This window comes from Indicator indicator, chromosome 30 (genome assembly GCF_027791375.1).
Source record: "Indicator indicator isolate 239-I01 chromosome 30, UM_Iind_1.1, whole genome shotgun sequence".
Lineage (NCBI taxonomy): Eukaryota > Metazoa > Chordata > Aves > Piciformes > Indicatoridae > Indicator > Indicator indicator.
The window spans coordinates 10,398,242-10,420,381 of NC_072039.1; the positions used below are offsets into that span (position 1 = coordinate 10,398,242).

At 53.6% G+C, this 22,140-nt stretch overlaps 1 protein-coding gene across 1 annotated transcript; it reads left to right on the top strand.

Moving 5' to 3' along the window:
• The first annotated feature begins 870 nt into the window (after positions 1-870).
• Positions 871-21,952, top strand: LOC128977111 (myeloperoxidase-like). The gene is made up of 13 exons (XM_054394581.1): positions 871-943; positions 1,923-2,016; positions 3,278-3,453; positions 5,711-5,834; positions 7,059-7,188; positions 9,224-9,430; positions 10,629-10,944; positions 12,082-12,242; positions 13,571-13,817; positions 15,387-15,557; positions 18,240-18,477; positions 20,557-20,780; positions 21,930-21,952. Exons 1-13 carry the CDS (start codon positions 871-873, stop codon positions 21,950-21,952), a joined length of 2,184 nt encoding a protein of 727 aa, XP_054250556.1.
• The last annotated feature ends 188 nt before the right edge of the window (positions 21,953-22,140 follow it).

The window sequence follows — 22,140 nt, forward strand, 5'->3', positions numbered from 1 at the left end:
TGCAGATAAAAGTGTGGGCACAGAGGGGGCTGTGGTGAGGCCAGGGACAGCAGAAGATCTCAGGTGAGAGCCTGGCTCATTGCATGCTTGCTTTGGCTTCCATGGAGCACTTCTTTCTGTGCCATGGGTGGGGGACTAGGGGGCTGGGGCTCTGCTTGGACCATCCAGCTGAGGTCTGCTTCTGGCATGGCTTCACTCTTGCTCCAGGGCTGGCAGAGCCACTGTCTGCCTGGCACCAAGCACAGCTGGAGCAAAGAGAGGCTGTGGCTGCAGCACACTGCTGCTGTTGCTGGGGGGTCCTCCATGGGGGATAGGTTTAGCTTGGAATTTTAAGAGAATTTTAAGAGACTCTGGGCTGCCTCTGCCAGCATCTCCATGGTAGGTGTTAAGCAGTGTGCAGTAGCCCAGCCCACAGCTCTGGGCTCCTTCTGATAGAGCTGATTGCCTTGGAGCAATCTTAGGAGGTGAGTGGAGCAGCTTTGGCCCAAACCATCCCAAGTGTTTGTGTGTGGAGGACCTTCCATGCAGCCCTGGCTGATCCCTCTTCCCCTCCAGCTCTGCACCAACTCTCCCTGCATGCTCAGTGTTGGTGCCTGGGATCCCTGACCTGCAGCCCTGGCAGTGTGCTCTCTCCCCTGCTCCCTTCTGTCTTGTCCTCATAGTTCCAAAGCTGTGCTCCACCAGTGCTTGAGGTCCTTGGGACAGGAGGCAGCTCCTCTGCTGTGTGCCACTGCAAGAACCTCCCAGGCAGCAGGCTTGCTCTTGGGGAGCATTGCATGGGGAGGAGGCCACCTCCTGATCTTCCTCCTGAGGTGCAGCAGGGGTGCATGGTGAGATCCTTGGCTTCACACCTTGCATTTCTTTGCAGGGATGAAGTCAGAAGTCTTCCTGGGGCTGCTGCTGATCCTCAGCCTGTTCCAGGCATCCCTACCTTCTTCCTATGGTATTGTCCTCTCCTCAGGTTTTGCAGATCTGGGGCTTTTCTGAGCAGGGAAGATAAAGTTAAGCCTAGAAGGGCCTGACTGACTCTACTGTAAGCAGCAAGGCCCTGAAGAGGTATCAGGAGGAGCTTAGCCAGGCTGTATCTTCGAGGGCAGCAGTCATGGCTGTTCCACAGCTTCCTCTTTCCATGTCCCATGAGAGTCCTTAAAACCATGGTGAAGGAGAGGGCAGCTCTGAGAACTGCTCCATCCCCTGGGAAAGAGCAGGAGGGATGATGCCTACACCTCTCACAGTGGCTATTTGAAGCCTCCACAGATGGAGATATCCTTTTCATGCCCAAGAGTCACTCTCTCAGTCTCCCCTGAGGAACATCTGCATCTCCAGGTCTCTCCCTCTAGAGAGCCAGTAGCAGCAGTTTCTTCCAGCACTGCTGTGCTGATATTAACTGCTTGAGAAGGCACAGCAAGGGGCTGTGGAGTGATGAGGGGACTGGAACATCTCTCTCATGAAGAAAGGCTGAGGGGCTTGGGGCTTTTAGCCTAGAGGAGAGCAGACTGAGGGAAGATCTCAATGCTAGCAGTACTTACAGGGTGGGTGCCAGGAGGATGGGGCCAATCTCTTTTCAGTGGTGCCCAGCAGCATGACAAGGTGCAACAGGCACAAAGTGGGATGTGGGAAGTTCCCACTAAGCCTGAGGAGGGTTTTGAGGGTGCTGGAGCCCTTCAGCAGGCTGCCCAGGGAGGATGTGGAATTTCCTTCTCTGGAGTTATTCAAAACCCCCCTGGATGCCATCCTGTGCCACCTGCCCTGGGCCACCCTGCTCTGAGAGGGGGGAGGGTTGGCCTGGATGATCTCCAGAGGTCCCTTCCAACCCCAGCACGCTGCCAGTCTGCACCATCCCTGGGTGCTGGAGGCACCAGGAGGAGCCTGCAGCAGGGCAGGGGCGCTCTCACCTCGGCTCTTTGCTTTCCCTCACCCAGATCTGGCAGAGGAGCTGTCGGACAGGTCCCTCCTGAGCAGCGTGAAGGACGCCAAGCGGATGGTGGATGCAGCCTACAAGCGCACACGGGACCGGTGAGAGCCTCCTGCCGGGGCACACTGCGCGTCCTGCCGGGGCACACTGCGCGTCCTGCCGGGGCACACTGCGCGTCCTGCGGGGGCTGCAGCAGCCCTGCCGGGCTCTGCCTCCCTGCTCCCGCAGAGCTGCAGGGCTGTGAGCCCCTCCAGGAGCACGGTGGGCAATCACCCAGCGTCCTGCCTGCCTTCACCCTGGCTTTGCACTCTCTCCACCCTGTCAGGCTCCAGGAGCTGTAACTCCATCCTCCAGCCGTGCAGGCTGCTCCTCCCAGCTCATATTTGCTTGGCTCTGTTTCATCCCTCAGGGATACTCCCAGGAGGACTTGGAGCCAGCACAGGCTCCTGCTGATTTCTAGTGGCTCTGTCCTATGGAGGGAGCAGAGTGCTGCAGTGAGGACATTTTGTGGGACCTGACAGAACCCAGGTTTTGCCTCCGTGGTTTGGGAGTTTATGGCTTCAGAGAATCAGAGAATCAGAACTGGTTTGGTTGGAGTGACACAAGTGACAGGTCAAGAGGAAACAGCCTCAAGTTGTACCAGGGGAGGTTCAGGTTGGGCATCAGGAACACTTTCTTTCCAGAAAGGGTTCTCAGGCACTGGCCCAGGCTGCCCAGGGAGGTGGTGAAGTCACCATCCCTGGAGGGGTTTTAAAGATCAATGGATGTGGTGCTGACGGGTGGGATAGAGGCAGCAGCTTAGCAGCAGTGGTGGAATTGTGAGCTCAAGGTGAGCAGTTGGACTTGATGATCTGAGAGGCATCTTCCAACCTCAGCAATTCTATGGCTCTATGGAAGAGACCTTTCAGACCATTGAGTCCAACCATCCTGTACATATCCTCCTCAGCAGCCATCCCCTGAACCCCCTCTCTGGCTCAGGGATCCCTCCATCTGAGAGCAGGCTCCAGCAGCTCTGCCAGGGTGAGCCTCTGGAGGGAGGCTGGCAGCTGCAGCTACTGATGAGCTGGGTGACAGCTGAGTGAGGTTTGGCTGCACCAAGGGTGTAAAGACCTAAGATTTGTCTGCTGGCAGGTGGAGCTGGGGCAGTTTAAGAGCTTCTCTTGCTGCAGCTCACTCTGCCTCTCTGCTGAGGGTGGCAGGAGCAGCCCTGCTCTCCTCCAGCAGCTCTCCAGGGAGGTAGATGACTCTTTGCCCATTCAGTGGTAGCTCACCAGAAGAGCTGGGGGTGCCTGGGGTAGCCTGCAGGTCTCTTGGCATTGCTCCATTCCAGTCCTGCAGATTTTGGTCCCTTCTCCCCGGCAGGATGAAGCAGCTCCTGCAGAACAACATCTTGAGCCCAGCAGAGCTTCTGGGGTACAGCAAACAGCCAGTGGCAGGGACCCGAGCTGCTGCCCGGGCTGCAGACTACATGGAGACCACCCTGAGCCTCCTCAAGGAGAAGCTGAGATGGGTTGTGAAGGGGGACTTCAATGTCACAGGTAAGGATCTCACTTTGCTGGGAGGGAGGCAGAGGAGGCAGGTATGGGGCTTGGTCCCTGGGGCTTTGTGGGGCTTGGGAGCAGGGAAGGGAAAGGGTTGCTGATGGGCCATGACTCCAACCCTTCCCACACTCCTGCAGTGGGGCACAGCTGGGTTGGTTTTCTCAGCTTTCTTTCCATCTCAGCAAATTATTTGGAGTTATAGAGTCATGGAGTGGGTTGGGTTGGAAGGGACCTTTTAAAGCTCATCTAGAATCATAGGGAATGTTAGGGTTGGAAGGGACCTCAAGGATCAGCCAGTTCCAGCCCCTCTGCCATGGGCAGGGACACCTCACACCAGAGGAGGTTGCTCAGAAACACATCCAGCCTGGCCTTCAAAACCTCCAGGGATGAGGCTTCCACCTCCTCCCTGGGCAGCCTGTGCCAGTCTCTCACCACCCTGCTGCAGTCAGCTGGGACAGCCCCAACTCAGAAGCCCAAACAACCTGACCTGCAGTGGTTCCAGGCATGGGGCAGCTCCCACCTCTGTGGGCAGCCTGGGACAGGCTCTCACCACCCTCAGTGTCAACCACTTCTCCCTTCTCTCCAGTCTGAATCTCTCTCTTTCAGTTCAAACCATCCCCCCTTGTCCTGTCACACCAGACCCTGCTCAAAAGGCTGTCCCCAGCTTTCTGATCAGCCCTGGAAGGCCACCAGAAGGTCCCCCTGGAGCCTTCTCTTCTCCAGGCTGAGCAAGTTGAAGGTTTATCAGTGCTTTGTGCACTTGCCTGGTTCTCCCTGCAGTCTGGTGGTTCACCTGCCAACAGGTCCAAGCTTGTAAGACTCTTCCAGATGATGCTTTTTGCTCGAGTAGGGGATGAGCAAACACAGAGGACATGCAAGAGCTCACCCCAAAGCCAGAAGCTTTTCTGGCAGGCTTCAGCCAGCAGCAGTCACTGCCAGATGGCTTTGCTGAGAGGACAGAGCAGTGTGAGAGGACACCTCAGTGTGTGTGTTGAAGGAGCAATGTGCTCCATGAGGTGGCAGTCCTGGTCTCCCAGCTGCACCACTTTGCTCTGACAGATTAGAGGCAGTAAGAGGAACAGTTCAGGGAGGTGCAGGGAAGGTTCCTGCCACCTCCAGATGAGCTCATGCTGAGCCCCAGCATTGCAGCTCAGCACCAGCAGGCTGAGGCACATCCTAGGGTGCTCCAGCATGGAGTGAGTGGGAAGAGGGAGGCAGGGCACTCTGTGCTCAGCTCCAGCTTCTCCATCCAGCAGAGCACTTCTCCACCCAGCTGCCACCTCACCCACTTGCCCAGGAGGCAGCAGTGGCTCCTTACACCATGCTGTGACCCAAGCTGTTGGTGGCAGCAGTGGCTAGGACACCTCCAAGGGACTCAGGAGGTGCTGTGCTAGCAGCAGGAGCCAAGGAGGCTTTGCTGCTTGAGCTGGGCCACTTCCCTCTCATGCATGGGGAGATCTCCATGGTGGAAATGTAAAGCTCCTTGTGCTGCCCAAGGCTTTCTTCTGATGGTTCTTCTCCAGGCAGCTCTGAACAGTGGTGGAACACACTGGTGGCTGCTTCACAGGGTGGGGGAAAACTTGTAAGACATCAGTGGGATGACTGTAGGTGTTAGGAGGTCATGGTGGAGAGAAAAAGGGAAAGGAAGAGGGTTGCTTTGCTAGGAAATCATTCTGCTGCTGCACAGGCTGGACAGAGCCACAGGATCCCAGCATGGTGGGCTTTGGAAGGGACCTTTAGAGATCACCCAATCCAACCCCCTGCTCAAGCAGGGGCACCCACAGCAGCTTGCCCAGGTTCACAATGCCCAGGGAAGGTTGGGATCTCTCCAGAGGAGACTCCACAACCTCTCTGGGCAGCCTCCTCCAGGGCTCCAGCACCCTCACACCAAAGAAGTTTCTCCTCATGTCAAGGTGGAACCTCCTGGGTTCCAGTTTGTGTTCATTGCCCCTTCCTTGTGCTGTCACAGGACAGCACTGAAAAGAGCCTGGCCCCTTCTTCTTGACACCCACCCTTCAGATATTTATAAACATCCATAAGATCCCCTCTCAGTCTCCTCTTTCCCAGACTAAACAGCTCCAGGTCTCTCAGCCTTTCCCCATCAGATGCTTCAGTCCTCCTCAGCATCCTCAGAGCCTCTGTTGGGCTCTCTCCAGTATTTCCCTGCCTCTTTTGAACTGGGGAGCCCAGAACTGGACACCCTACTCCAGATGTGATCTCAGCAGTGTGTTTCTGCATGCTTATTCTCTGGCAGACCTCCTGACACCAGCTCAGCTGGAGATGATCTTCAAGGCAAGTGGATGTGACCAGCAGGATAAGAAAATGAGCTGTGACTTCTCTTACAAGTACAGAACCATCACTGGAGAGTGCAACAACAGGTGAGGGGACCCTGACAGCAGGAGGGGGTGGCTGTGTGGATGGATGGTTCAGAGGAGGGTCCAGAGGAGGGCCACAAGGGGGTTGGAGCACCTCTGCTACAGAGGCAGGCTGAGGGAGCTGGGGGTGTTCAGCCTGGAGAAGAGGAGGCTCAGGGCAGACCTCATTGCTGTCTACAACTACCTGAAGGGAGGTTGTAGCCAGGTGGGGGTTGGGCTCTTCTCCCAGGCAAGCAGCACCAGAACAAGAGGACCCAGTCTCAAGCTGTGCCAGGGGAGGTTTAGGCTGGAGGTGAGGAGAAAGTTCTTCACAGAGAGAGAGGTTGGCCATTGGAATGTGCTGCCCAGGGAGGTGGTGGAGTCACCATCCCTGGAGATGTTCAAGAGGGGATTGGATGTGGCACTTGGTGCCATGGTTTAGTAGTCATGAGGTCTGGGGTGACAGGTTGGACTCGATGATCCTTGAGGTCTTTTCCAACCTTGGTGGTTCTGTGACTTAATAGCAGCCTGCCAGTACCTGAAGGGAGCTACAAGAAGGATGGAGAGACTGTTTGCAAAGGCCTGCAGTGACAGGACAAGGGACAATGGCTTCAAACTAGAGCAGAGCAGATTTAGATTGGATGTTAGGAACAAGTTCTGCACCATGAGAGTGGTGGAACACTGGAACAGGTTGCCCAGGGAGGTGGTGGAGGCTCCATCCCTGGAGATATTCAAGGTGAGGCTCGACAGGGCTCTGGGCAGCCTGATCTAGTTGAGGATGTCCCTGCTGACTGCAGAGAGGGTTGGACTGGATGAGCTTTGGAGGTCCCTTCCAACATAGACCATTCTGTGATTCCTCCATCAGTTGAACTGGACCCACATCCCCAAGAATGATCCATGCAGGATGCCACCTTCAGGGTTTTAGAATCATAGAATCAACCTCAGAGCTCATCAAGTCCAACCTATCACCCAGCACCTCATGAGTAACTAAACCCTGGCTTCAAGTGCTACATCCAATCCTTTTTTGAACACCTCCAGGGATGATGACTCCACCACCTCCCTGGGCAGCACATTCCAATGGCAGCTCACTCTTGCTGGGAAGAACTTTTTCCTCCCCTCATATTGTGGAGCTTTTAATTACAGTCTTGCTTTGAGGGCTGTTGGTGTGGTCTATGTCTGAGCCTTGGTGGCACTCACAGTGGTCTTGGTGGCACTCACAGTTTGCTGCTCTTCCATTCACTCCAACAGGAGAAGTCCATCACTAGGAGCTTCCAACAGAGCCCTGGTCAGATGGTTGCCAGCAGAATATGAGGATGGTGTGTCAATCCCCTATGGGTGGACAGAAGGAACCTTGGTCTCTGGATACCCCTTCCCACTGGTAATGTTTGTAACAGTCATCTGAAAAACTGGGATCAGGGCTTGGGGACTGCCAGTCCTTGATCACAGGATTCAAAGTGCACATCCACCAGCTGGTGTGGTGGGGGTCAGGAGGAGGAAGTTAAATTCCAAAGTCATGTCCTCACCTCCTCTGGTGTGCTTTGTGGAAGCTGTTTGTCTCCTCAAAAGCAATGTGGCCAAGAGGGCCAATGGGATCCTGGGGGGCATTCAGAGGAGTGTGTCCAGGGAGGTTCTCCTCCCACTCTACTCTGCCCTGGTGAGAACTCACCTGGAGTATTACATCCAGTTCTGGGCTCCCTAGTCCAGGAGGGACAGGGATCTGCTGGAGAGAGTCCAAGGGAGGGCTCCAAGGATGCTGAATGGCCTGGAGCACTGCCTGGTGAGGAGAGGCTGAGAGCCCTGGGGCTGTGCAGGCTGGAGAGGAGAAGACTGAGAGGGGATTTAATAAATGTTTATAAATATCTGAGGGCTGGGGGTCAGGAAGGTCAGGCTCTGCTCAGTTGCACTCTGGGATAGGACAAGGGGCAATGGATGGAAACTCCAGCCCAGGAGGTTCCACTCCAGCCCAGGAGGTTCCACTCCAGCCCAGGAGGTTCCACTCCAGCCCAGGAGGTTCCACTCCAGCCCAGGAGGTTCCACTCCAGCCCAGGAGGTTCCACTCCAGCCCAGGAGGTTCCACTCCAGCCCAGGAGGTTCCACCTCAACATGAGGAGGAACTTCTTCACTGTGAGGCTCCCAGAGCACTGGAACAGGCTGCCCAGAGAGGTTGTGGAGTCTCCTTCTCTGGAGACTTTCCAGCCCCATCTGGATGTGTTCCTGTGTGACCTGTGCTGGATTCTCTGGTCCTGCTCTGGCAGGGGGCTTGGACTGGATGATCTTCAGAGGTCCCTTCCAACCCCTGACATCCTGTGAGCCTGGGTGCCAGAAGGTGACAGGAACAAGTGAATCCCCAGCATAAAAAATATCCAGCTGGAAATTCTGTGCATGGGTAGGTGATCTGTGGAGGTGCATATGGTCCTCCTGGCATCCACATGGAAGCAGGGACACTCAGAGGGGGTTTCTGGTCACTTGGGCTTGGTGCAACTGCAGCACTAATGAGGAGCTCTGTGGTTTGCTGGGTTGTGTGCCTTATGCTTCTGCTTTCATTGCACTTCCTGACCCAACCTTCCAGCATAGTGTCAGAGCTTGAACAGGGTTTTTGTCCACTTTTTCTGTAGTAATTCATGAAGGAAGAACAGGTGGGGGAATTATGATGGATGGGGAAGGGATGAGAAGGGAAGGAGAGTATCCAGCTAGGAGTTTACTCCTAACTGTAGTACTGCATCCAGTTCTGGAACACCTATTACAAGAAGGATCTGGAGGTGCTGGAACATGTCCAGAGAAGGGCCATGAGGATGAGCAGAGGGCTGGAGCTGCTCTTCTATGGAGACAGACTGAGAGAGTTGGGGTTGTTCAGTCTGGAGAGAAGGCTCTGAGGAGACCTTCTTGTGGCTTTCTGGTATTGGAAGGGGACTACAAGAAAGCTGGGGAGGGACTTCTTAGAGTGTAAGGGAGTGACAGGACTGGGGAGAATGGAGCAAAGCTAGAGGATGAGAGATTTAGATTAGACAAGAGATTTAGATTAGACATTAGGAAGAAATTCTTCCCCAGGAGGGTGGTGAGAGACTGGCAGAGGTTGCCCAGGGAGGTGGTGGAAGCCTCATCCCTGGAGGTTTTTGCAGCCAGGCTGGATGAGGCTGTGAGCAACCTGCTGTAGTGTGAGGTGTCCCTGCCCATGGCAGGGGGGTTGGAACTGGCTGAGCCTTGAGGTCCCTTCCAACCCTGACAATCTGGATGCTCCAGCACCTCCAGATCCTTCCTGTAATAGAGGCTCCAGAACTGGACACAGTCCTCCAGGTGGGGTCTCACCAGAGCAGAGCAGAGGGGGACAATCACCTCCCTCTCCCTGCTGGCTCTGCCTCTCCTGATGCAGGCCAGGATGTGATTGGCTCTCTGGGCTGCCTTCCTCCCTGCAGGTTCGGAACGTGTCCAACGAGGTCATCCGCTTCCCCCCAGAGCAGCTCAAGCTGGACCAGCAGCGATCCCTCATGTTCATGCAGTGGGGCCAGTTTGTTGACCACGACCTGGATCTCAGCCCAGACACCCCAGCCAGAGTCTCTTTTGGTGGAGATGTGGACTGTGGTACCAGCTGTGCCAAGGACCCTCCTTGTTTTCCCATCACGGTACAGCCAGACTGTTTCCAGCAGGGAAAAGTGGGAGAGGGTATCCACCTTCCAGTCAGGATGTGCTGGTGGTTCTCCTGGTCCCTGGCCACAGAGGCTGTGACCCTGGGCAGCCTGATCTAGTTGGAGATGTCCCTTCTCACTGCAGGGGGGTTGGACAAGATGACCTTTGAGGGTCCTTTCCAACTTGATGCAGTCTGTGAACCTGAGGGACAACCTCCTGGAGCTGGCCAAGGAGGTCATTCCTGATTTCTGTGAGGTGGGGGGTGCTGGGTCCCAGGGACTGTCTCCTGGCACAGCTTTCCCCCATTTCTGACCATTTACCTTCTCCCTCAATGTTAGGACTTTGTTTGGAGGCAACAGGGGTGGTGCTTGGTTGATGGTGAATGTGGCAGTGCCAGAGGCTGGTGGGTGTCAGTACTCCAGCAGGTCTGCATCCATTGGATGGTCAAATGCTGAGCAGTAGATGGGGCAAAGTGATGAGCACCTCCTAACTGTGGCTGAGGTTGTTCATCCTGGAGAAAAGGAGGCTGAGAGGAGAGCTTCTGGCTCTCTACAACTACCTAAAAGAAGGCTGGAGCCAGTGGGGATTGGTCTCTTCTCCCAAGTAATCATAGAATGAGGCAGGGTTGGAAGGGACCACAAGGCTCAGCCAGTTCCAACCCCCCTGCCATGGGCAGGGACACCTCACACTACAGCAGGCTGGCCACAGCCTCATCCAGCCTGGCCTTAAACACCTCCAGGGATGGGGCCTCAACCACCTCCCTGCACAACCCATTCCAGGCTCTCACCACTCTCATGGAAGAGCTTCTTCCTCACATCCAGCCTGAATCTCCCCACTTCCAGCTTTATTCCATTCCCCCCAGTCCTATCACTACCTGAGAGCCTAAAAAGTCCCTCCCCAGCTTTCTTGTAGGCCCCCAAATAAGTGATAGGACAAGAGGAAAGGGCCTCAAGTTGCACCGGGGAGGTTTAGGCTGGAGATTAGGAACAACTTCTCTGCTGCAAGGGCGGTCAGGCATTGGAACAGGCTGCCCAGGGAGGTGGTGGAGTCCCCATCCCTGAAGGCACACAAACCAGGTGTAGGCATGGCACTTGGGCTGATGGTTTAGCGGGCGTGGTGGTGGTGGGTTGCCAGGTGGACCTGATGATCTTAGAGGTCTTCTCCAAGCTGAGTGAGTGTGTGCCCTTCCTGCAGATCCCACCTGACGACCCCCACTTTAAGAACATGAAGCAGTGCCTGCCCATGGTGCGCTCCGCTCCCGCCTGCACCAGCGGCAGAGCCATCCGGGACCAGCTCAACGCCCCCACCTCCTTCCTCGATGGCAGCCAGGTGTACGGCAGTGAGGTGGCCTTGGCCACCAAGCTGAGGAACCACACCAGCCAGCTGGGCTTGATGGCTGTCAACCAGCAATACAGCGACAAGGGCAGGGCGTACCTGCCCTTCGACACCATGCAGAATGATCCCTGCTTGATAGTCAGTGGGAAAGCTAAAATTCCCTGCTTCATTGCAGGTAAGCTGGGTGCTGACCCCCCTGACCCTGGCATCCAGCTCTGCTTCAGGTCCTTAATTGTTTGCTTTGCTTAATTAAGTAGAAGATGAAGCACAGATAACAGCACAAAAGACTGAGCAGGGCTGTGCTAGGTAGGAGAAAGGTCCTCCCCCATCTCCAGCTCTTCTTTAGGTCCTTCCTTCATCTCTAGCTCTTCTTTTGGTCCTCCCCCTCCCCGGTCTCCAGCTCTTCCTTAGGTCCTCCCCCCGCCCCGGGTCTCCAGCTCTTCTTTAGGTCCTCCCCCCCCCTCCGTCTCCAGCTCTTCTTTAGGTCCTCCCTTCATCTCCAGCTCTTCTTTAGGTCCTCCCTTCATCTCCGGCTCTTCTTTAGGTCCTCCCTTCATCTCCGGCTCTTCTTTTGGTCCTCCCCCCGTCTCCGGCTCTTCCTTAGGTCCTCCCCCCCGTCTCCGGCTCTTCTTTAGGTCCTCCCCCCCCGTCTCCGGCTCTTCTTTAGGTCCTCCCCCCCGTCTCCGGCTCTTCCTTAGGTCCTCCCCCCCGTCTCCGGCTCTTCCTTAGGTCCTCCCCCCCGTCTCCGGCTCTTCCTTAGGTCCTCCCCCCCGTCTCCGGCTCTTCCTTAGGTCCTCCCCCCCCCGTCTCCGGCTCTTCCTTAGGTCCTCCCCCCCGTCTCCGGCTCTTCCTTAGGTCCTCCCCCCCGTCTCCGGCTCTTCCTTAGGTCCTCCCCCCCGTCTCCGGCTCTTCTTTAGTGACTTGTGCCTGGAGGAAAGCTGTCCCAGCTGTGCTCAGCAGCTCTGTTGTATGGCCCAGAGAGCAGCACATGGGGCTGCTTGAGGTGACCTGGGAACCAGAGCCATGATGCAGCACCTGCAGACTGGCCTGAAGGCAATGGCTTGTCCACGGTGGTATCTTGGCTCTCGCTGCCTCAGCAGATATTTGGCATTCCCCTGATGGTCCCCAAGCCTCAAGGCCCAGCCCTTGGTTTCCTTCTCCTCCTCTGTGTGTGTTTCACCCATCCTCCTCGCGACGCAGAGACGGAGATCTCTAAAACCATCCCTGGGCACGCTTCCCAGGGTGGCATTCCCCTCCTTTCAGTGGCAAGCAGCCAGGCACATGCAAGCCCACTGAGCTGTGTCACTTGCAGGTGACCCTCGAGCCACTGAGATGCTGGAGCTGACGTGCCTGCAAACCCTCTTCATGCGGGAGCACAACCGCCTGGCCACCCAGCTGAAGACACTGAATCCCCACTGGGATGGAGAGAAGCTCTACCAGGAGGCACGGAAGATTGTGGGTGCTATCATCCAGGTACCAGCCCTCATGCCCTATCTCCTGGCTCTCCTGGCCTCCTCCATCTGGAGGCAGACTGAGAGAGTTGGGGTTGTTTGGTATGGAGAGGAGAAGGCTCCCAGGAGACCTTCTTGTGGCCTTTCAGTGTCTGAAGAGGGCTACAAGAAAGTTGGGGAGGGACTTTTTAGGGTGCTAGGGAGTGATAGGACTGGGGGGAATGGAGCAAAACTAGAAGTAGGTGGATTCAGATTGGATGTTAGGAAGAAGTTCTTCCCCCTGAGGGTGGTGAGACACTGGCACAGGTTGCCCAGGGGGGTGGTGGAAGCCTCATCCCTGGAGGTTTTGAAGGCCAGGCTGGATGTGGCTGTGAGTAACCTGCATCACAGAATGTTAGGGGCTGAAAGGGGCCTCAGAAGATCATCCAGTCCAAGCCCCCTGCCAGAGCAGGGTCACCTAGAGCATATCACACAGGAACACATCCAGGCAGGTTTTGAATATCTCCAGAGGAGGAGACTTCCACTACCAGAAAGGATCCTCCCCAGACTGCCAAAGCAGCTGGATGAAGATCTGATGAGGTGATAGAGAGTTTGGCTTGGGGGAGTCTTTGCTTTCAGACCTGTGGTAGCAGAACTTCCATCATCAATCCCACCAAGGAAGCTCAGTGTGACAGCTCCTGTGGTTTGAGACATGAGCGATACCTCTGCTTCCAAACAAACTGGTGGCCAAGCAAGGAATGACTATGTGATGTTTTTAAGACTTTTTAAATTTTCTTCACAAAGCATGAGCAGAGAAAGCTAAAGAATGTCAATAAATCACTATTGGATGTAAGAAAGCAAAATAATGATTGTTCTAAACACTTCCATTGGAGAGAGAGAGAAATGTTTAAGAACCACTACTCAAAAACAAGGTTGGGGAGTTTGGGCAGTCTGAGTTCTCAGCTTGCTTGCTGGGCTTCTGTCTGGCTGCTGCTTCTTTTCTGGCTGAAGATAACACACTGACCTTGATGAGCTAAATCCAACAGCCTCTCTGCTTCTTGACTCTCTGCCTTCTGCCAGGGGAGATTCCTCCTGGTTGGGGGGCAGACCCCTTGGGGGAAGAAAAAGGAGCTTGGTTTTTGCTTTTCTGTTGATTGTACATATTTGTAAATGTTGTGACTAGTATCTATTTGTACAGATCCATTGCACTGCATCACAGGTTGTAGATTTGCTTGTCAATACAGCTTGCATTTGCTTCCAGCCTGAGCTAGCCTAGAGCTAGCCTAGCCTGAGCTAGAGTATTGTCGGTGTGGGGGGATTTCAGCTCTCACACTGTTACAGACTGACACTGCCCTTGGTTTCCCCCCTCAGATCACCACCTACAGGGACTACCTTCCTCTCCTGTTGGGAAGTGCATTCCACAGGTTCATCCCTCCCTACCGGGACTATGATGAGTCTGTAGACCCTCGAATCTCCAACGTCTTCACCCTGGGTTTCCGCTTTGCTCATGCTTCGGTTCCTCCGACCATCGACCGCTTGGATGAGAATTTCAAGTCCCTAATCCCCAAAATTAAACTCAGCACTTCCTTCTTCGCTCCCTGGAGGATCATTCAAGGAGGTAAAGCCTCGCTTGCACCTCTGCAGTGTCAGTTTATTCCACTCAGCCTTCTCTGCCCTCTCTGGGTGAGCTCCTGCTTCAGCCCAGCCTTCAAAGCGGTTTGCAGTAAGTGCATTAAGTGACCTCTGCTACCAGCCAGGGGTTTGCCCAACCCAGCTGCTGTCTGCAGCCAGAGGGGACCCCATCTTGCTGTCACAGAAACATTCAGGTTGGAAAAGGTCCTCAGGATCACCAGGTCCATGCTATGAAGCATGTGGGTTGATTGCTGGATTGCTGTAGACTCCAAGAATGTTTCCTTTTAAATTTAAATGAAATTTTTTTGTTTCATTTTTAATTTAAATTATTTTTTGTTTCCTTTTTAATTTAAATGGATTTTTTTGTTTCCTTTTTAATTTAAATGAATTTTTTGTTTCCTTTAAAATTTAAATGGATTTTTTGGTTTCCTTTTTAATTTAAATGGATTTTTTTGGTTTCCTTTTTAATTTAAATGGATTTTTTTGGTTTCCTTTTTAATTTAAATGGATTTTTTTGGTTTCCTTTTTAATTCAAATGGATTTTTTTGGTTTCCTTTTTAATTTAAATGGATTTTTTTTTTGAGTTACATATCTGATTTAATCAATTCTTTGGTTAATTAATTTTAAATGATTTTTGATTCTTTTAAATCCAGTTTTAAATCACAGGATGGTGGGGGGTTGGAAAGGGACCACTTAGTCCAAGTCCCCTGCCAAAGCAGGATCACCTAGAGCAGGCTGCACAGGACAGGCTTTGAATGTCTCCAGAGATGGAGACTCCACCATCACTCTGGGCAGCCTGCTCCAGAGCTCCACCATCCTCAAAACTAAGAATTCCCTCCCCATGTTTAGGTGGAACATCCTGGGTTCAAGTCTGTGCCTATTACCTCTTGTTCTGCCACTGGCGACCACTGAAAAAAAGACTTGGCCATGTTCTCCTGCCCCCCACCCTTTAGATACTGATCAGCATTGAGGAGATCCCCACTCAGTCTGCTCTTCTCCAGGCTGAAAAGCCCCAAGTCCCTCAGCCTTTCTTCACAGGAGAGATGTTCCAGGCCCCTAACAATCTTTGCAGCCCTTAGCTGTGCCCTCTCGAGCAGTTCCCTGTCCCTCCTCAACTGGGGAGCCCAGAATCACTCAGGTTGGAAAATACCCTTGAGATCATAAGGTCCAACCATTCACTCTGCTCTACCAAGGTCACCACTAAACTGGACCCAGGACTCCAGATGTGGCCTCACCAGGGCAGGGCAGAGCAGAGGGGGAGGAGCACTTCCCTTCACCATGCTCATCTTGATGCCCCCCCAGGATGCTGTTGGCCTTCTTGGACATGAGGGCACACTGCTGGCTTATGGTGGTCCTGTTGGCCACCAGGACTGCCAATTCCTTCCCCATGGAGCTGCTTGCCAGCTGTGCTGCTATTCCTTAAGTGCAGGAAAATTGATTCTCTTGCAGTAGAAGCTTCCAATTCCACGTGAGCTGTCTGAGCTCTGCTGAGGCTCTTGGGGGCACACTTGCCACCCCAACACTGCTCAGGAGTCCCTCTGTGTACCCCTTGCAGGTGGTATTGATCCCTTCCTGAGGAGCCTGATGGCTAACCAGGCCAAGCTGATGACACCAAAGCAGATAATGGTGGATGACCTCCGGAACCATTTGTTTGAGCAGGTTCAAAAGATTGGTTTGGATTTGGCCTCCCTCAACATGCAGCGTGGCCGAGACCACGGCCTGCCAGGTGAGTTGGCTCTGGGGGAAGAGCTTCCCAAGAACATCAGGTGGAGGTCAGAAACTCTTCTGACTGAACACTGAATCCTAACATCAGGGAAGGGTTTGGGTTGGAAAGGATCCTCCAATTCCAAACCCCAAGCATGGGCAGGGACACCTTCCACCAGCCCAGGCTGCTTATGGTCTCATCCAGCCTGGTCTTGAACATCTCCAAGGAGGTGGCACACACAACCTCCCTGGGCAACCTGTTCCAGTGTCTCCCCACCCTCACTGTAAAGAGTTTCTTCCTCATCTCCAGTCTCAATCTCCCCTCTCCCAGCTCAAAGTCATTGTCCCTCATCCTGTCACTCCCAGCCCTTGTCAAAAGTCCCTCCCCAGCTTTCTTGCAGCCCCCTTCAGGTACTGGAAGGCTGCTCTAAGTTCTCCCTGGAGCCTTTTCTTCTCCAGGCTGAACAGCCCTGACTGTCCCAACCTGTCCCCATAGGGAAGGGTGATCCAGCCCTGAGATCTAAGGTCTCTCTGGACTCTTCTCCAGGCTGAACAGCCCAAACCCTTGCAACCTGTCCCCGTGCTTGATGAAATGATTCTTTCCCAAACCTTCTCATGGTTTCTGTACAATCACAGGTAAATGAAGAGGAGGTTGAGCAATGAAATCAAAGCCTGGCTGGAGCTGGAGGAGCCAGGGTGGAGGCAGACATGGGGCACTGCATGGACCAGAGCCAAGTGCTCAGCAATTGCCTCATTTGTATTGTGCTTCAAATGGCAAACTTGGGAAAGCAGTTGAGCAACCAGTTTGCAGGGCTGGAATCAGGGCCAGAAAAATCTCCTGTGGCTTCTCTCCAAGCAGCTGCAGTGGTCCAGCCCATCCCACATGAGGGGAAGAGCAGATTGCAATATGTGAGGATACTCTCATGGTCATTTCTCTGCCCAGGCTGTGCCCCAGCAAGGAGGAGCATGTCAGAAGCACTCTCAGGGCTCTGCAAGGTGCAAACCCAGTGTGATGGCATTGCAGGAGGGTCTTGAGAAAGAGGTTGTTGGTAGGACTGCACAGCTGGCTGTGCTGTTGCCCAACAGGGGTGCCTGGGGCTGCTGTGTTGGTGGTGTCCTGGGAGATGCAGTAGAGCTCATTGTGAAACCCTGATGGGAAACCTGCTGGATTCATGGAATCAGAGAATGGCTTGAGCTGGAAGGGACCTTAAGGATCATCTCGTCCCAGGGAGACCTTCTGGTGGCCTTTCAATGCTTAAAGGAGCTGATCAGAAAGCTGGGGATTGATGTTGGAGCAGAGAAAGGACAAGGGGTGATGGTTTGAACTGAAAGAGGGAGATTCAAACTGGAGAGGAAGGAGAAATGTTTGACACTAGAGGGTGGGGAGAGCCTGGCTCAGGGTGCCCAGAGAGGTGGGAGAGGTCCCATGCCTGGAACCACTCTGGGTCACATTTTTTGTGGCTCTGAGTGACCTGCTCTAGTTGGGAATGTCCCTGCTGACTGGAGGGGATTGGAACAGATGATCCCTTCACAGGTCCTTCCCCCCCCCGACCCCTTCTGTGATTCTAAGTCCTTATCTGACATGACACTGAGTCACAAATTGCCCATTGCTGGGTGTCCTGTCCACTAAGATGCAGAAGGATGCAGCAGTTGTGGTCCAGTGGATTTCCAGCTCTTTCCAGGATGGAAAAACCAATTCAGCTGGCAAAGTCCAGTGGCATTCTCCCACCTGGAGCAACTTGGGCAATGCAAGAGCTCTTTGCAGTATGGGGCAGCTTGTCCCTGTGGTCAGACAGGGACAGAAGTGAGACCAGCCCTGGGGAAGTGTTTGGCCACTGTCCTGTTGTGCACATCATCACCTGCTCCAGATTCACTTTCAGTGAAGGCAACATCAACAAGATCTGTAAGGACCTCTCTCCTGTGGCTCTATCTGAAGGTATCTGAGACTGGATGCTCCCTGGGTCACAGTGGAGATGAGGCAACCATTAGACATGGCCAAAGCTTTCACCTGAGCACCCCCAGCACAGGGTTGGGGGCAGTCACAGCATACCCAGGATGCTGTCTCAGCATTGATCTCCTTTGCTTTTTGAGGTGCCCTGGGGTCCCTCCTCTGGCTCTGCTGCAGCTTCAGCAGGGTGTGGGTCTGCTGTAGTTCCTTGGTCACAGCAGCAGAGGTTCTTTCAGACACACCATGACCCTGGAGCCTGCACTGCAGCTGGATGCAGCAGCAGAATGGTGCTGGAAGGTGGTGGAGCAACTCCTGCTAGCAGAGATCACTTGCAAAGGCAAGGCCCTTCCCCAGACAGCACTGAAATGCCAGGCAGGAGGAGCTGGCTCTGGAGGAGTAGGAAGCTCTGAATGTGAGGAGGAAATTCTTTATATTGATGGTGCTGGAGTACTGGAACAGGCTGCAGAGGGAGGTGGTGGAGCCTCCATCTCTGGAGTCGTTCAAAACCCACCTGGAGGTCATCCTGTGCAACCTGCTCTGGCAGGGGAGTGAGAGTAGATGACCTCCAGAGGTCCCTTCCATTCTGTGAAGCTGGTGGCATTGACAGAAACAGAGGAAAAAGAATTAGGAGAATATTCTAAAGACATTTGGAGCCCACCTGTGCCCTGGCTTTAGGAAAGGAAGGGAAAAAAGACCTTTCCAGGAAGAGAAAACTCATTACTGATTCTCTCTGCCCTGCTACCCAACTCCCTGCAGGTTATAACTCCTGGAGAAGATTCTGTAGGCTCTCCCAGCCTTCTGACCTGAAGGAACTTGCTGATGTGTTGAACAATCCTGACCTGGCAAAGAAGTTCCTGGAGCTGTATGGGACACCCAAGAACATTGACATTTGGATTGGGGCACTTGCAGAGCCCTTTGTGACTGAAGGCAGAGTTGGACCTCTCCTGGCTTGTCTCATTGGCACCCAGTTCAGGCACATCCGTGATGGGGACAGGTAAGACTGGTTGGGCTTGGTGATCTTGAAGGTCTTTTCCAACCTGGGTAACTCTGTAGGAGCAGTGCTGGGTGTTCACACCCCAAAGGGCAGAGGGAGCCTGGAGCTGATGGGGATTTCTCTGTGCAGATTTGGAAACTCTTCCAGCTGCTTGCTGCTTCTTTTTTTTTTTTTTTTTTTTTTTTGGGGGGGGGGGGAGGGGGGGGTGGGGCATTACTCCTCCAAGGGTTTCTTTCCCCTTCTGGTGATAGTCCTTGAATGTGGTGATTGAGATCCTAGGCTAAGATCCCTTCCCAGTCAAGGGTTTTCACCCTCAGGCTGTTCACTGCCAGCCACTACTGCTGCAAACTGGATTTCCCTTCTCCATGGTTGAGGGAGGGGATTCTCCCCTCTGCTCCACTCTGCTGAGACCCCACCTGGAGCACTGTGTCCAGTTCTGGAGCCTCTATTACAGGAAGAAGGATCTGGGAGTGATGGGAAGTGTCCAGAGAAGGGCCATGAGGATGAGCACAGGGCTGGAGCTGCTCTTCTATGGAGACAGACTGAGAGAGTTGGGGTTGTGCAGTCTGGAGAAGAAGGGCTCTGAGGATACCCTCTTGTGGCCTTTCAGGATCTGAAGGGGGCTACAAGAAAGTTGGGGAGGGACTTTTTAGGGTGTCAGGGAGTGACAGGACTGGGGGGGAATGAAGCAAAACTAGAAATGGGGAGATTCAGATTGGATGTCAGGAAGAAATTCTTCCCCGTGAGGGTGGTGAGAGACTGGCACAGGTTGCCCAGGGAGGTGGTGGAAGCCTCATCCCTGGAGGTGTTTGCAGCCAGGCTGGATGTGGCTGTGAGCAACCTGCTGTGGTGTGAGGTGTCCCTGCCCATGGCAGGGGGGTTGGAACTGGCTGAGCCTTGAGGTCCCTTCCAACCCTGACAATTCTATGATTCCATGATTCTCTATCTCCCAGCCCTGGGGCTGTTTAGTCTGGAGAGGAGAAGGCTGAGAGGGGATCTGATCAATGTCTATCAATATCTGAGGGGTGGGTGTCAAGTGGAGGAGGCCAGGCTCTTTTTGGTGGTGCACAGTAAGAAGTGAAGGAACAACAGATGAAAATTTGAACACAGAAGGTTTCACCTCAAGCTTCTTCACAGTGAGGGTGACAGAGCCCTGGAGCAGGCTGCCCGGAGGGGTTGTAGAGTCTCCTTCTCTGGAGACTTTCCAAACCCACCTGGATGTGTTCCTGTGTGGATTACCCTGGGTGATCCTGCTTTGGCAGGAGGATTTGGACTCCTCTCTGGAGGTCCCTTCCAACCCCTAACATTCTGTGATTAGTCTCTTTGCCTTTGCCTCACTGGAAGGGAGGCACAGGGCAAGGCTTTAATGCAGTTGCCTCTTTATTTCATGGCAGAAAAGCAAGAGACATCATCCCAAAGAACAGCAATTTAAATTGGTTGTTGGCAAAAGAAATGTCTCATTGGTGTGTGGAATAACCACAGCCTCCATCCCTGATCACCACATGGTGCTCATAGGAAACAATCATGGAATCAGAGAGGCATTTAGGGGAGAAAACACCTTGGAGATCATCAGGTTCAGCCATCAGCCCAGCACTGCCAGGTCACCACGGAACCAAGTCTCTCAGCATCCCATCTGCTGTGGCTTTGAAACCCTTCCAGGGATGCAGACTCCACCACTGCAGGTTGGAAGGCTGGCAATAGGATGAGAGGAAATAGAATCATAGAATCAGTCAGGGTTGGAAGGGACCACAAGGATCATCTAGGTCCAGCCCCCTGCCATGGGCAGGGACACCTCACACTACAGCAGGCTGGCCACAGCCTCATCCAGCCCTGGGCAGCCTGGGCCAGGGCTTGACAACCCTTTTGGGGAAAGGACTTTATTTTTCCCCTAATCATAGAATCAAGAAGGTTGGAAGAGACCTCAAGGATCATCGAGTCCAACCTGTCACCCTACACCTCATGACTATCTAAACCATGGCACCAAGAGCCACGTCCAATCCCAATGTTGCAAGAGTCTTGAATGTGAAGAAGCCCAGAGGTAAACACTTTTTTTTCCATGTCACCTCCTTTCTCCTGCAGGTTTTGGTGGGAGCACAGAGGAGTTTTCACGGAGAAGCAGCGCTCTGCACTGTCCCAAATCTCCTTGTCACGAGTAATATGTGACAACACCCACATCTCTCAGGTACCCCAAAACATCTTCCAGGCCAACCATTACCCTCAGGACTTTGTGAGCTGCAGCAAGATCCCAAAGCTGGACCTTGGAGCCTGGAAGTCAGTGACGACTGAGGAATTTGCAGGACAAGGTATGAGCTTCAAACAACATGGGAGATAACCAGACCCAGAGGCTCTAAAGCAGAGCTGCCTAGCAGGAGGCTGAACATAAGTGCCAGGTGCACACCAAGCATGAGTTATAGGCTCATTAAGGTGGGAAAAGACCTCTGAGATCAATAAGTCCAACAGTCAACCCAACACCACCATGCCCACTAAACCAACCACCCACCCACGTGGGGAGGGTGGGGGTGGCTTTGGTGTGGGAACGTTGGACACAGCCAGTAGAAGAATCTTTGCATCTGGAATGAAAGAAGGTAGTGCTGAAGGCTCTGACTCGTGCTCCTGGGTCAAGCAGCACAATCAGATATCATAGAATGGGGAAAGGACCTCTAAAGGTCGTCTAGCCCAGCTCCCAGTTAGAGAATCCTGAAGGTTGGGAAATACCTTTGAGGATCATCCAGTCCAACCATCAGCCCAACACCACCATGCCCACTGAAGCACCAACCCAAGTGCCCTGCCCACACGTTTTTTTGAGCAGATGGAGACTCCACCACCTCCCTGGGCAGCCTGTTCCAATCCCTGACCACTCTTACAGCAAAGAAATTGCTCCTCATGCCTGACCTAAACCTCCCCTGGCACAACTTGAGGCTGTTTGGGGAGGGACATTTTAGGCTCTCAGGTAGTGACAGGACTGGGGGAATAGAATGAAGCTGGAAGTGGGGAGATTCAGGCTGGAAGTGAGGAAGAAGTTCTTCCCCATGAGAGTGGTGAGAGCCTGGAATGGGTTGTGCAGGGAGGTGGTTGAGGTCCCATCCCTGGAGGTGTTTGCAGCCAGGCTGGATGAGGCTGTGGCAGCCTGCTGTAGTGTGAGGTGTCCCTGCCCATGGCAGGGGGGTTGGAACTGGCTGAGTCTTGTGGTCCCTTCCAACCCTGACTGATTCTAGGATTCTATTTCCTCTCATCCTATTGCCAGCCTTCCAACCTGGCATTCTGCAGTGCTGTCATCTTGCTCCAGTGAGAGATGTCCAGAGGACCTTACAGCAATCAGGACTGATACCAGAGTGATCAGCTCCTCTTTGCCAGCTTCAGCAGTGGAGATAAATCTCAGCAGGCAACAGGGAGCTCTGGCATGGCCTTTTCTCTCTCTTAACACATTGCCTTTTTTTGTTTATGTCCTGCAGAAAAACCATCTGGTGACCTTTAATGCTGAACAGTGAGGATCCCCCCAGAAGACCCTACTTGGAAAACTGCAGAGATGGATTGTTATTCCTTTTTTCCCTCTCCTTATCTTTTTGCTGCCTGAAATATTTGGCCATTTGCTCAATTTAGTTGGCATGAAGCCTTTTCAGTGAGAGACAGAGAGAGGCCAGGCAGGAAAGAACTTCATGAAAA

Bases quoted from the DNA above. Each gene is read 5' to 3' on its own strand.
- LOC128977111 (XM_054394581.1), top strand. From the start codon at position 871: ATGAAGTCAGAAGTCTTCCTGGGGCTGCTGCTGATCCTCAGCCTGTTC. The intron at 944-1,922 runs GTATTGTCCTCT...TCCCTCACCCAG, and splicing joins ATCCCTACCTTCTTCCTATG to ATCTGGCAGAGGAGCTGTCG. The intron at 10,945-12,081 runs GTAAGCTGGGTG...TGTCACTTGCAG, and splicing joins AATTCCCTGCTTCATTGCAG to GTGACCCTCGAGCCACTGAG.